The 14,519-nt window shown below is 39.4% G+C and overlaps 1 protein-coding gene across 1 annotated transcript in view; it reads left to right on the top strand.

The window, feature by feature from the left end:
• LOC105934932 (glutamate receptor ionotropic, NMDA 2D) overlaps positions 1–14,519 on the top strand; it is a 107,521-nt gene that overhangs the window by 73,291 nt on the left and 19,711 nt on the right. Inside the window, exons 7-14 of the mRNA XM_036135012.1 lie at positions 1,167–1,372; positions 1,531–1,699; positions 4,490–4,643; positions 5,033–5,158; positions 6,843–7,072; positions 7,422–7,582; positions 12,900–12,969; positions 13,066–13,183. Coding sequence (XP_035990905.1) covers positions 1,167–1,372; positions 1,531–1,699; positions 4,490–4,643; positions 5,033–5,158; positions 6,843–7,072; positions 7,422–7,582; positions 12,900–12,969; positions 13,066–13,183 — 1,234 coding nt within the window. The remainder of the gene's footprint in view (positions 1–1,166; positions 1,373–1,530; positions 1,700–4,489; positions 4,644–5,032; positions 5,159–6,842; positions 7,073–7,421; positions 7,583–12,899; positions 12,970–13,065; positions 13,184–14,519) is intronic.

Below are 14,519 nucleotides of genomic sequence, written 5' to 3'. Positions count from 1 at the left end.
GTCTCTCTGAGAGGAAGCAAAATAGAAAGTTGTGCAGAGTTGGACCATCAATGCATGAGGATAAAGACACGCGGAGAGGAAAAGGAGTGGTTGTTTTTTAACTGGGCCATTTGGCTCACAGTCCAGGGCATCATTTTGTTAGAGGGCGTCCCTTGCTCCTGGACAGAGTTTTATTTAAGTTATGTCTAACCTGAGTGGGCAGTTACCTTCTGTTAAGCATTGCATAAACACTATAAAAAACTTTGATTTATACCTCTGACTAACAACAATTATATTTAAATCTGATTTAAAACTTGCTATTAAGGCAAAACTATAGGGCTACTTTGCATTTTTTTAAGAAATATGTGCTACAGTCAATCTTCTCTAGTTCAAAATCTAAAATACTTAAGACTGCTCAGATCTGATCTGGGATTTTCTCCATTGAAGATGCATACTTTGAAACCCTCTTAGAATGATAAAATACACACTATACTTGTGAAATCACAAATAGGTAACTTTTGATCCGGTTTTGGCATCAGAACAAGGCATCTACAAATATTGTGTGTATGGTTCAAAAGAGGCTCTTTCCACAGGGTATTTTATGGCATTTATGCAAGAACAGTCACTGAAAAAAGGACAGATGCAGCCATAAAATGCAGGCTCTTAAAAGTGGAAGTTCAGAATAAATGCTGAAAACCAAATGTTACAATTTATTTGTCTGTTTGTTGAAGATATACCGTATATATTAGGAAGGCATGTTCATGGTTTCTGTGACAAATGATGAAAGGAAATTTTAGAAAAGCATCTAAGAAACAAAAATGTTGCACTGATAAGACCTGTAAGTGTGATTGATGTAAGACATTTTATCACACAAATGATGTTGAAGAGGAAATCAATCCAAGCCCAAAAGTTTTCTAAATCTGGACATTGTATGAATAGAAATATTGTAACATGAACTAATTCTGTCAATCTCTGAAATAAAAAATAAAAAAATCCTTTGTTTTAATAACCTCAGCTCTTTTTCCTTTTTTCAGTGCCTGCCTTCAAGATGCAGACAGAAAGTCAACAGAGTCAAAGCAGTTTGATTGTTTTTGATGCTTTCTGTTTATCGCTGTTGATTTACCAGTATTAGGAGAGGAAGAACAAAGTGCCCTCTCCTCTAATGTTTCTCTCTTCTGTTCCCCTAGGTAGGTTGGTGGGAGAATGGCGTGCTGAGGCTTCGCTACCCAGCCTGGTCCCGCTACGGGCCCTTTCTGAAGCCACCTGACGATGCCCAGCACCTGCGTGTAGTAACACTGGAGGAAAGACCATTTGTCATTGTGGAGCTTGCAGATGCTGCTTCAGGAACCTGCATCAGGGACTCGGTTCCCTGCAGACGACCCTTAAATGCCAGGTTTGAATCCTAATACATGAAATAGAAGCCCCTATCCTGTATTAAGTTATCAAACCTATCATGAAGGGCCTTGTCACAATATTTATTTTCTCTAACCCATTTTATTTTCTTCTGTAATTTTCTGTTTCTGTTTCTTTTCCTTTACCTTTTCCCCTCAGTGCAATTCATGAGGGTTTGGCTCCTCTGAAGCAGTGCTGCAAGGGTTTCTGCATTGACATTCTCAAGCGACTTGCCAAGATTGTTGGCTTCACCTACGACCTCTACTTGGTCACCAATGGGAAGCATGGGAAGAAAATCGATGGCGTTTGGAATGGCATGATTGGAGAGGCAAGTCTTTGATTGTGTGCGCACGCGGATGCCTGCAGTTCTGTCTGCCTGCGTTCGTGAGAAGTGATTGTTAGGCATGCAATACTTGTGTGAACAGCAGGGGTGGAAATTAGAGGGCAAACAAAGTTTTGGGTAAATCTGATCAACTCACAAGCCATGAGACCACAATTTAATCTCATTGATCAGCTTTATTTATGTTTTGGTAATTACTCAGAAGGTGCTGATCAGTTGGTTGTTTTTTTAAAAACATTTATTTGGTGCTCGATGAAAGAAACAGAGCGCTCAGATGACCAGAATTATTTCAGTCCTGCTATAATTTGTTTCAAAACACAATTTCACATTCAAAAATTAGATTTACAGAAGGTCAGAAAGAAATTGCTACTTTAGTTTGTGAATCAGGTAGACAATCGATACTTTGCCCAGTGTTTGGCTCCTAATGTCGGCAGCATGCGTGCAAAATCACTTCTGAGGTTCAATGATTTAAGTTATATGGAATTTGGCGATTCATGGACTTGTTCTGGCAACACTATATTTTCCAGAACAATATAGGTGTTGGTGTACTCTTTACACCTAAAAAAGGCATCACTGTGAGAAGAATTGTGATAACGATAAACTCTAATTGATTTTTGATCTAATTTGCAGATTGGTTGGGAACATTTCTTTCTATCCTTCTACCATCAATAAATATCAACACATTTAAAAAATGTGACTGAATGCAATTCCTGTGTGCTAAAGATGGTAGAAATACACTATTTAATGTACCTAGTGTACTGCTATAGTCTTTTAGAATTTTATTTACAGAGCTATAGTCTTTGTTTGTTAGGATGTGATCCTTGTTTTTTGTCCCATTTAAATGTTGCATGAAACAAATGTTTCTATCAGACAAAGGTGACCTGTGTAAATATAAAAATGGGTTTTTATTCGATGATTGATTTACAATGGGAAAAGCTTTCTGAACCAGTCGGGCCCTATGTGAAAACTTAATTGCTTTTTGTTCCAGAGATGTTCTTTATGGTCAGCAGTGGTTTTGGCCTTGGAAGTCTCTCCTTCTTATTGATGAATGATGAAAACTGACCCATTAAAAGGACTGTAGCACTTTTGTCATAATCCACAGTTGTTTGTGTTTTTGTTGTTATTTGTGTATATTTAGGTTCTCTATGTTGTACCTTCCTCAGTTCCCCGCCTTGATTCTTTCCCCAAGCAATTAGCATTTTGTTGATTATTCTCCCCTGGTTTTCATGTTGTTGATTACTTCCCAGCAGTATTTAAGTTGCTAGACTCTCCTGTTGTTTTCTCCCAAGCCCCTGCATGTTCATTCTTTCCTGAAAGGTTTCAGTTCTTCATTAAAACCTTTCTTTCCTCATGCATCTGCCTTGGCTCCTCAGCAACTGCAAATCGTGACCGCTTCCCAGGCTGATGGGTGTCACCCACTGTGTTTCTCATATGTTCTTGAATTTCTTTAGGTTTAGGCATGATGTGTTGTTTTTTGAGATCTTTAGCCCACATAAAAGTCAGACAGGTTTAGTTTAAGCAATTTCCTAATTCTACAGGTTAGATACTAAGCAGGCTTGAGTGTGGCCAATGGAATTGAATTCAGCATTAAAACAAATGTGAGTAATCACAGGAAATTACTAACTGAACAAGGGAGGCAATTATTTTTTCACAGTGGACCAGATTTGGTTGGATAGCATTTTTTCCTTAGTATAAAATATGAGTTGAAAGCTATTTTTTTGTATTTGCTGAGGTTGTTCTTGTCTGACTTTGAAATGTGCTTCATTAGAAACGTTTAAGTGTGTCAATAAAGCAAAAACAGAAAAAAGAAATCCTTCAAAAGTTAAAAATGTTTTCATCACTCTGCGTTTGCACAGTTTGCATTTCTGCAGAGACAGATTCAGCATATATTGCCACACACATACAATGCAAAATACCCCCAGGCTATTTGTGGTTAGTCCTTGATATTTTCCTGGTCATATAGGTTATGAACTCCCATAAAAAGAAGAAGACAAAGACACAGACAGGCTGGTGGATGAATGGGGGGCAAAGTCAGAGAGAAACAGGCCTGCACGCGTATAGTACTGATTCATATGCTGAGATCGATACAGTGGCTGTGACTTCATTGAAGCTCCCTGCTGTTTCTAACTTTCTCCCAGAAGGAACTTGCCATACACCATTAGTCATGCGTTTCTAAAGCAGTTCCACAGTGCTCTCGTGCTCTTATCATTTATAACTTGACCCCATGTCAGAGCTGGCTGTCAGATCTATTTTTGCAAGCAAAAAAAAAAAAAAAAAAAGCCGTATTTTGTTTTCTCAAGCTAATTTCTGTCATTTTGATCAGCTGCTCTAAAGCCTGCCATTCTTTGATCAGGTAATCCAGAGACTTGGCAAAGTTGAGCGGAGGGGGCTTTGCGTTCCGCTTCACTTCAGTTTTCTGCTGATTTGCTCTGAAGAGCGGATGTGCCATGTCTAATGTAGATTAACATTTCGCTTGTACAATCAGCAGACACAGCGGTTTTCAGGTTTTGCTTGATGGTGGCAGAGAGGAGACGGGCCCCGGCTCATTCTGTATGCTAAAGGGATGTTCAGGAGACACGTGTTCGGTAATTGTACTGCGCTGAAACACTGGCTCCCCTCATGCTTGGCCGTACAAAGGGTCAAGGTGCAGAAATGTCAGGATCCCACCTGGAAATAAAAGCGTGGCGGACTGTAAAAGATTGCCTTTGTCTGTTGGGAACAATTACTTGTGTTTGCCATACGGGGATTTATTTCTTATCGCTGCTGTCGTCCTTTCAGGTGGTGTACAAGCGGGCAGACATGGCCATCGGCTCACTGACTATCAATGAGGAGAGGTCCGAGGTCGTGGATTTCTCCGTGCCCTTCGTGGAGACAGGGATCAGTGTCATGGTCTCCCGTAGCAATGGAACTGTTTCACCATCAGCTTTTTTAGGTGAGACCGTTAGCTGATGCCAGGGCATCTGCTGATGAACTACATTTAATCTAATAGTAAAGCGTTGAGTTTGCATAAAATGCTTTGATCTTTGGTTGCTGGCCTCTACATCTAGATTATTTTCTCTGTTTTTTTTTTAGCTCCTCATGTCTTCTTAATGTCTTCTTTTACTTCGTCAGCACACTCGAGGTCCCAGTGTGAGATCAGTGTTAATGAATTAAAGACTGAACTGGACAGATCTTAGAAACAAGACACAATGTTTATCTACTGAAAGCTGTGTTTGTCTCGGAGCTTTCATTTAGGGAGATTATTGCATGTACAATTTCAATAACACTTTCCAGGTCCTCGGTTGAATGAATGAACTTGGATCTTTTTTTTTCTCTTTACAGAGCCTTACAGTCCAGCGGTGTGGGTGATGATGTTCGTCATGTGCCTCACTGTTGTGGCTGTGACTGTCTTTATTTTTGAATTCTTCAGCCCTGTGGGCTACAACCGCAGTCTGCAGACAGGAAAGAGTGAGTGATGAGTCTAACCTGTCTGTATTTTCCTGTTTGATGAATGGGTCTGCATACAGTCCATCTCTGATGCCTTATGTGTCAAAATTATCAAATAATGTGCATTCGCCTGCAAAACTGGGACATAATAAAAAGCACAAAAAAGTGCATCTATACACTGCCAGTTAAAAGTTTGGACACACTTTCTCATTGAGTGCTTTGTCTTTATTTTTATTATCACCTCTGGGAACTCCTTTAAGACTGTTGGAAAAACCATTTCAGTGGACTAATTCATGGCGTTCATCAACAGCATGCCAAGAGCAGTGAAGGCAGTAGTCTAAACAAAGGGGACTATTTTTTTTAAATCTAAAAGATGTTTTGAGTCATTTTACAAAATGTTTTGTTTTCTACACAGCTTTGCTTCATAGTTTCAAAGTCTTCAGTATGTACAGTGTACATGGTAGGAAACAGTTTCACATTGTAGAAGGAAAAAGAAATGAGGAAAAGCCATTGAATAACAAAAGTGTGTCCAAACACTTGACTGGTTGTATGTATATATATATATATATATATATATATATATATATATATATATATATATATATATATATATATATATATATATATATATATATATATATATATATATGAACTGAGACTGATTTTCTGTTGCCCAAATGCCCTGTTGTCTCATTCATTTTTAACTGTTGGCCGTATCGAATGCACTGCCCCCCAAATCCTTCATGTTGCGTTTTGCACCTTAACCATACAGTATATTGAGCTGCATCCAAGCATTCTCAATATTAAATCAGCCATTTATTATTCAGCAACATAGTTTGCACTCCTGTGATGTTCAGTGTGCCTGATGCTTTGGTCCAACACCCCGCTGGACTCCTTTACTGCATGATTGCAGCACTATACATAATTTTACATCTCTGTCATCCTCCACTATACCACCCCCCCCCCCCCCCCCTCCTCGATCTTGCTCATTTTTCTTGTCCTTTCTCCCACAGTAACTTGCAGTAAATGCTGAGTATCTCTTAATGGAGATTTTTTATGTGGGCTTTTTACCTTTTGTGAGAATTGTTGCAGCATATAATGTAAAGCAACTCCTAGTTGAAATGTATAGTTAATGCTTTATGGACTTTGGTTTTCAAAAAAACTGAAAATATTTGCTTTTCTTGTTTCATTGTACTTGTTCTGCAAAGTAGGGATTTACAGGGTTCCTAGGCAGTGGAAAAGCCTGAAATTTCTTTTTGATGTTTTTCCAGTTTGGATAAGCATTTCTTAGTTTCTTTACTCCCTGCTCCTTCACCTCCCTCTGTTCCCTCTTCCTTCTTCCCTTCCATCCTTTCTGGTTCCCTTTCTTTTGTTGTATGTTGGTGAGCCAAAGGCAGTTTTCCACTCTGACAGACATTAATAAATTCTCTTCTATTCTCTTCTTCCTTATGTATTGCCTTCCTCCCTGCAAAGCTTGTTGTTAGACAGCTGCAGCAAAAATTTTCAGTATGCGAACCAGCTGCTGGAGTAAAACACTAATCTGTAAAACATCTTTAGCTGTAGATACAGTAAATGTACAGGGGTGCTTAAGTACATCTAAAGACATTGTGTCTTGTACTTGCAGTTGCTCTGAGCAACTCACTTTACCCCAACACCCTCCTTCTAATCCTTCCAATCACTTTTTCTCCGTTATCGTTCTGATTAGAGGCTGGAGGGTCCACGTTCACCATTGGAAAATCTGTCTGGCTTTTATGGGCCATTGTTTTCAACAACTCCGTGCCGGTGGAGAACCCGAGAGGAACCACAAGCAAGATCATGGTGCTGATCTGGGCCTTCTTCGCTGTCATTTTTCTGGCCTCTTACACTGCTAACCTGGCTGCCTTCATGATCCAGGAGGAGTACATCGACACAGTTTCAGGCCTCTCGGACAAGAAGGTACTTCGCCACTTGAATACTGATTAGGTGGAAAAAGCGAAGGGAGAATTAATGTCCACAAGTGAGCCAAATCCCCTGCATTTGAATGTTAAATTGATTAAAGCATGGGAATTAAGAAATGAATAGAACCTCATGTAACATAACTCAATTACTACGTTTCCTGGACACAAAAAGACAGTCTTAAATATTACTATAAATCCACAGACTGCTCTCTTTTTATTTTAAGTGGGTAAAGAGTGCTGTAAGTAAGTCTGGAGAGTGGACAGAAATAGGTCAGACAGATTGGTGCACAGCCTGGTGTGTCTCATGCCTCTTCTTTTTCCTCCCTCACCCTCCTCTCCTCTGATAGTTTCAGCATCCAGAGGAGCAGTACCCACCTCTGAAGTTTGGCACGGTGCCCAACGGGAGCACAGAAAAAAACATCCGCTCCAACTATCCAGACATGCACCAGTACATGGGCAAATACAACCAGAGGGGAGTGGAGGACGCCATCCTGAACCTAAAGACTGGGTCTGTTTGCCACAGCTAAGCCTATCTGCTCTTTACATGCCCACCTTTCATTTTGCAACCACAGAATTTCAATGTACGCATGGTGTGCAACTTCTCATTTGTCTGTTTTATGAAGACATGTACCATAAGATTTTTACCATAGACAGAAATCAGGGATACCAGTAGTATTGAAAGACTGTGGGTATTAGACATCAGGACCGAAGGAACCCATGTACATCTGCATTGCGCATCAAACATTTTTCAGACACAAATAGGCTTCATTCATTTATTTAGTATTAGTTATAGAGCATTAATAAGGATGAGTTATCTGTTCCACTTTCATTTCCCCTCGGTTTTATCTGGAAGACGCCCTGTCTTTGGTCTCCTAAAACTTTAAAATGTGAATTGTCAAAAAAACTTCACGAGCTGGTTTTATTTAAAAATGTACACAGTTGAGCTGTGTTCTTGAATGAAGATACTAGCAAAATACGACCATGATAAGAAAAAGTCTATTGTTTTTTCAATTCTGTTTTTTGCTCCATAACATAATAAAAGTATTTTACTTTTTTACTGTTTGAAAAATAATTTAAAATTTAAAATAATTGTTTTGATTGGTTTCAGCATTTTTTTTTACCTTATATACATTATTACACGATAGCGTACATTGTACGTCTGTGGAAAGAACTCAGTACACCCCTGCTGCTTCCCCAGGAGTTAAAATGCAATGAAGCAGTAAGATGCAGCGGTTTCTGCACTTTACTGGTGTTGCAGGGGACAGTCCCAGCTAACTAGAGTAGGCTAGTCTAAATGCATACCCTAAAGTAACTGAAATGCTCTGCTGGGACCTTAACAGAGCCCTGCAAAAACAAATCAGTTGAAGCAAAATTTGCAGAAAGATTGGATTAATATTAATCCTCAATGATTTGAGAGGGTGATAAATCCATGCAGAAAACAGCTACTGTGAGTTACTGAGGGGAAAGTCACTTCTGCAAGCTTTTGAATCATGGAGCATATTAAGATTCTCAATCAGATGTTTTCCTTATTCTGTTCATTTTTTAGTAATGAATAATTTCAGTGTAGACTGAGTGATTTGTACATTTAACGTTATATTTAGATAACCATAAAACCTGTCAAGAACCTAATTGTTACTATTATGCCTGATATGTAAATATTGAAAAACCATTGCCTTGCGACTCATATTACTAAAATATATGTGGTTTATATTCTCTTGTAGGCAACCTAGTGTTAAAATGCTGTCTCTATGATTTTAAGGCTTTATCCAGTGCTTTCAGAAAGTTATACCAGGTAGAATTAAATATGAAATATTTTAGTTTAGGCTGTGCCTTGAGGCCAAGACTTTAAAATACCACCTCTCAACCCGTAGAGCTCTACTGACATCAGTCACACAACCTTCTATCAGCTGCTCTCTCACCCTCCAGCCTTTCCCTCAGCCTTAAAACGTGATTTTACATCCACCTGATGAGTGGATAGAAGGATGTAATGGTACAGTTAAATTGACATGGACATGTGTCATTTAGTCTCAATATACTGGAGACTTTTAAAAAAACAACACTGATTTTGGGTCTAAACAACAGAGGTGAGATGGCAAAGAACAGAGAATTAGAAGTTAGCACTCTAAGCATACCTAACAATAAAGTTGCATTTACAAAATAAATGCATGTACAGTTTTCATTTTTTAGGACCATTTACTGTTTGACTTTGTGAATCATTCAGTGGAAAGTCTTTCTCCTAATCAGTTACCCTGCAGAATAAGGAAAGGGAAGCTGAACCCCCCCTCCCTCAAAATAGACCAAACAACATCAATGATAGAAAACGTTGTACTTTTGGTCTTTTGACATACCAAAGACCATCACATAGAAAATAAACCACAAACTGCGTAGTGCCATCTTGTAGCAGTGTTTGAAACAGATACATTTCTCATCCATAGTGTACTGTACACCCATTGCTGTGTTATGAGCATGAATCCATCCATGGTTTATGAGGCTGGTTATATGCTGTGATTATTCTCACGAAAGAAGGGGTTCTCTGACGCCCTAAACTCTGAGATCATCCATCGAGGTCGCTAGCAAAAAAACGATTTTAACATTTGACATCTTGTCTGTTCTTAGAGTCCCAGCAGTGGAATTGGTAATGAAATGTCTAGAAATAAAACTTAAGTCCAATTGCTGAGCCTGTTTACAGGCTCAGGTGTTAATACAAACCCTGCCACATCAAATAATCAATTTACCAAAGAACATTCAACTTTACCAGTGTGGTGCACATGTGGAAATTTGAAATTAAACTAATGCGCATATGGGCCATTAGAATGTTGTCTTGCGATACAGCAAACAGAAGCTCTACTAAACATGTTGAGTTTTGCCATAGTTCGCTGTGACCACAGTTAGGCAGCCACACCCCTGTCAAGCAGTAAGGCTCCACTTCTGAAACTAAAATCTGTTGGGCTCTTTTTGGCATTAAGACAACAATTCTTAATGCTACATTGCCAGACAGGACAAAAAAAACAAACAAAAAAAACTCCCCTGTCACACCACTGCAAATCAGCCTTTTTTTCAAGGACTTTGAACAACATGATGCCATAGGTAAATAAAGGACAACGCACATCAGATACACATGCAAAGTGTTGTTGTAATTTTATGTGTTTAAACAGGTCTCTCTTGTAAATAAGACACTGGGTCCCAAGGGAATTACCTGTATAAATAAATTAATTAATAAAAATAATAAAAACATCAGATGCTCATCAGAAAATAGGCGCCTTTTTATTTTCAATCAAACAACCTGCACAGGCTACATGAATTTGATGGACGATGCTCTTGGATAAGATTTCTTGTAATCCTTTTGAACTTATTCGATTCAAACTATCCATGGAGGGAGTCCAGTGATCTGTCCTGACTCTGCAGACTTCAGCACGACATCTGTAATGTGTATTAAAGAACCCCCCATGGTGATCCCAGTGAGCTTTTCACTTCACGCCCCCACATCACCTTCCCACTCAATGGACACTGTAGCATATGCAGTTTGATCACCAGAGAAACCAGCATGGCACAATTTTTTTTGTATGTGTTAAAAATGCTTTCACATGAGCACTGTAACTTACACGTGTCATGTGTACCGGACATGTGGATTGCTGCTGCAGAAACGACTAAACTGTAACGTAGATGATACAGCAATGACCCAAGAAATCATCATCCCGTTCTATGCAGATTCTTCGCTCACCTGTGTGTCATAGGATGGAGAAAGCAAGGGTGAAACCTGAGCCATCCCTGGTTGTCACCACTTGTTGTCACTCATAGGGGTTTTCTTTCCCATGTGGTCAGCTGTTTCTTATTATAGAAAAATATTTTGAAAAATATGGTGACATCGCCAAAAAGTAACGCAACCAGTCATAAAACAGCAGGTCACTCTGAAATACAAAACATTGATCCACAGTATACCTGAAGATTTTACGATGGGAGTGCATCATATACATCACACCTAATTCAAAGACATCACAGGGACTGATGTTCTACTAAATCTCTTTTATTGCCTTACATTTTTCCCCACGAACAAGTGCTTCTCAAAAAATGCTGAAATCCCTGAGATGATAGGAAACTGCCACAAGCCCTTGATGCAAAAGTTTGCATGCTCACAATAATGTCAGCATGCTTTGCTAATTCTAGCATTGTTAAGACCTGTTCAAACTTAACCATGATGAGAAAAACCAGCCTCACTTGAGCCTCACCATCCCTGGTTTTACCATGCTTATGCTAACCTCAAAATGCACTGTGCAATTTCATACCATCCATGAAAATTTATCATAAATTTGCATAAGATGGAAAATCATTCGATCGAGACAACTGTTAGATATAAAACTCAGGATTACCACAACAATAGCATCTCTCATCGTTTACATATTAATATTGATAATAAAAATGTTTTTGTAAAGAGATATGTGTGAAATGTCAACAGTTGCGTTCATTTAACTTGCAGCCACAACTTCGCAGCTAATTATGTCAAAACAACACTTTTTCTAACACGAGAGGTGCAGAAAAATAAAATGTATTCAATTCGAGAAGATAAACTAAAATAATGTTTGCACTTGGATATTGTTTTGGAACATTTGAGAGCGTTCATAGAGCTTTCATACCGTATAATAGTTTCCCACCCACATCTTTTCTTTTTGCATTAATTAATCTTCATCAGTGATTACTCCTTAATGCAATTTTACCCCAAAGTTTAAGTATCAAATCTATAATTTGTTCTTTAATCTATAAATTCAAGCTGTTGGCACTGAGTATGGCGGGTTAATCTTTCTTTGATTTCATGGTGCAAAGTGGTCACAGCAACCAGATTCAGCAGATATAGCCTGCCTTTGTATTATTTTTTAAAAATCTTTTATGTTTTCCCATTCACACGAGCAAACCATCATCCAGAAAGACATTCTTTTCAACTCCAACTAACATTTCACATCTTTTGTCACACATCATGCTTTGCTGCACAAATTCTCCCACCTTTGTTCTTTCCCTCTCCACCTTCACAGCTTTCTCTCCACACATACAGTGTGAGCAGCGTTTCCCTTCTTCGCTTTTCTCGCAGAATCTCCATCACTCGTCATGTGTTGGTTAATCCCAATTTACTTGATCCTAAGCCTCTGTTGTGATCCACATCGCTTTGACACCACAATTATAAATCAGCGTTTACGTGCACTGAATGTATGAAACTTGTGCTTTTCTCCTCGAGCATTTTCTTCTGCTGCCTAATGCCTATATTTCCATTTTTATTTTTTTTTGCTCTTTAGCTGCCCTTTATGTGTTACAATTCCTTTCTCGGTCTATTATTTTGAGCCATTCCTTCCCCTCCTAGTGTGCTTTCTCTGTGTGTCTGTATTTAAACTTTATAATCCTCATCACTCTCTGCCTCTATCCCATGTCTTTTCCACCCTGAAGTGTGTAAATCTCTCCCCCCCTTTCTCTGTGGCTCCCTGTCACTGCACCCTTCGTTCCGTAAATCCCCTCAGCCCTCTCCGCTGTCTTCCTCTTACTCACAGATCCACACCTGATTTCTCCCTTATTTTATTCTCCTTGTGTTTTCACTATCGCTGCCAAACCTGCTTTACTATTCCACCCTTTCTGCCTGTCCTTGTCGTTATTTAACGTTTTATGCCCCCTCCATCATTCCCCTTGCCTTGTCTGCCGTATATTTTTGCACCCCAGCTGTCTTCCGAAGTACATTGCAGAGATATACCTTTATACAGCCTCCCCTGCCACTGTCACTCTCTCCATCCTAGTTCTGTCTCTCTTCCATTAAATGATGAATGAATTCTGTCTTTACTCCTGTACAGGAAGTTGGATGCTTTTATTTATGATGCTGCAGTGTTAAACTATATGGCCAGGAAGGACGAAGGCTGTAAGGTGAGGACTGAGGCAGAGACTCATGCACATGTTTCTTTTTTAATTTTGCCTGCCATTGGGTTTCATTCAGTATCTGCATGTTGTCCTTTCTCCAAGGTGATGACCATAGGCTCGGGGAAGGTTTTTGCCACCACAGGCTACGGTATCGCCCTGCACAAAAACTCACGTTGGAAACGTCCTCTTGACCTGGCCCTGCTGCAGCTAGTGGGAGATGGTAAGATCTATGGGAGAAGGTGAGGGTTTTAATGAAAATGATGACCGCCATGGCCGGACAAAATGGAAGGTTATGGGTGAGACAACAAGGTTGAGAAAGGAGTGACAGCGTAGTGTGAGAGCAGGGGGTGGATAGAGGACACAGGGGGTAGATGAATGAGAAGATGTCGAGAGGAAAATATGGAGCATGTGACAGCTGAAAGGTGTTTTGATTGTGGCGGAGGGCATAATGATGTGTCGGGAAGGCCTGATGGGACTTTTAAAAAGGTTTGTGAGTCTCTTTATTGGGTATAAGACAGGATGATAAATAAAAGTGGGAGAGGAATATCATTTGTTTGGTGGTAAATGTTCTCCACGTCTATCCATTCTTATGTTGTTGTCTTGCTGTGCTGTGTGCTTTCCCTTTTCCTCTACTTGCAATTGTAAAAGAAAAAAAAAGGGGATTTAGTTGAGTGAGTCACAGTTGTGAAAAGTCACTTCTTGTTTGTTGACAGATTTACAGAAATACGGATTATTTCAGACTGACAGAAGAACTGAGGGAAAAAAAAGAAACACCTGACAATACCTGATGTGATGTAGGAGCAGGGAACCGAGGTAGAAGGATGTGTACAAAGCATTGGATTAATAAATAATTAATAGCTGCAGTACATTGCAAAAGTTTTCATACCCCCTTTAGCATATTTGTTTTTTTGTGACATAACACAAAGCAGCTTTTCACACTCAAGAAATCGGTTATTTATCATTCCTTTTTGCGCAATGGGTGAAGTCAGTGTGAACATCCGTTTTCTAGTCCTGCCAGTTTCATCTCTCTGCCTTCCAATGAGATCAATACACTCTGATTCAAATCATTTCACTGTAGCTCTGGGTGTGCGTTTAAGATAATTTCCTTGTTAGAAGATTAACCTCCATCCATCTTTGTGTCAATTCTGGAAAGTTTTCCCTTCCCTCCTGATAAAAGGTGTCCCCACAGTATTTTTTTGGCTACCCCTATGCTTGACCATGGGTAGGGTGTGTTCACAGTTATTTGAAGTCTTATTTTTCTGTCACATAGACCAAAAAGCTCGATTTTGGCCTCTTCCAAACAGAACACCCTTTTTCAGACATTTTCTGTGATTAACTGCAAAAAGGACTTGCCGTGGATTTCTTACAGCAATGGGTTTGTTCTTCCATAAAGCCCAGATTTGTAGCATGTATGACTAATTGCTTTGCTGTCAACCAGTTCTCCCACCTGTGCTGTGGATCTTTGATCTACTCCAAAGTTACCATTAGCCCCTGGACTAGTTTTGCTGTTGTGCCATATTCTTTTCATTTTCAGATGATGGATGGAACAGCGCAAG

Source organism: Fundulus heteroclitus, chromosome 3 (assembly GCF_011125445.2).
Source record: "Fundulus heteroclitus isolate FHET01 chromosome 3, MU-UCD_Fhet_4.1, whole genome shotgun sequence".
Taxonomy (NCBI): Eukaryota; Metazoa; Chordata; class Actinopteri; order Cyprinodontiformes; family Fundulidae; genus Fundulus; species Fundulus heteroclitus.
This window is presented reverse-complemented; position numbering and strand designations above follow the sequence as displayed.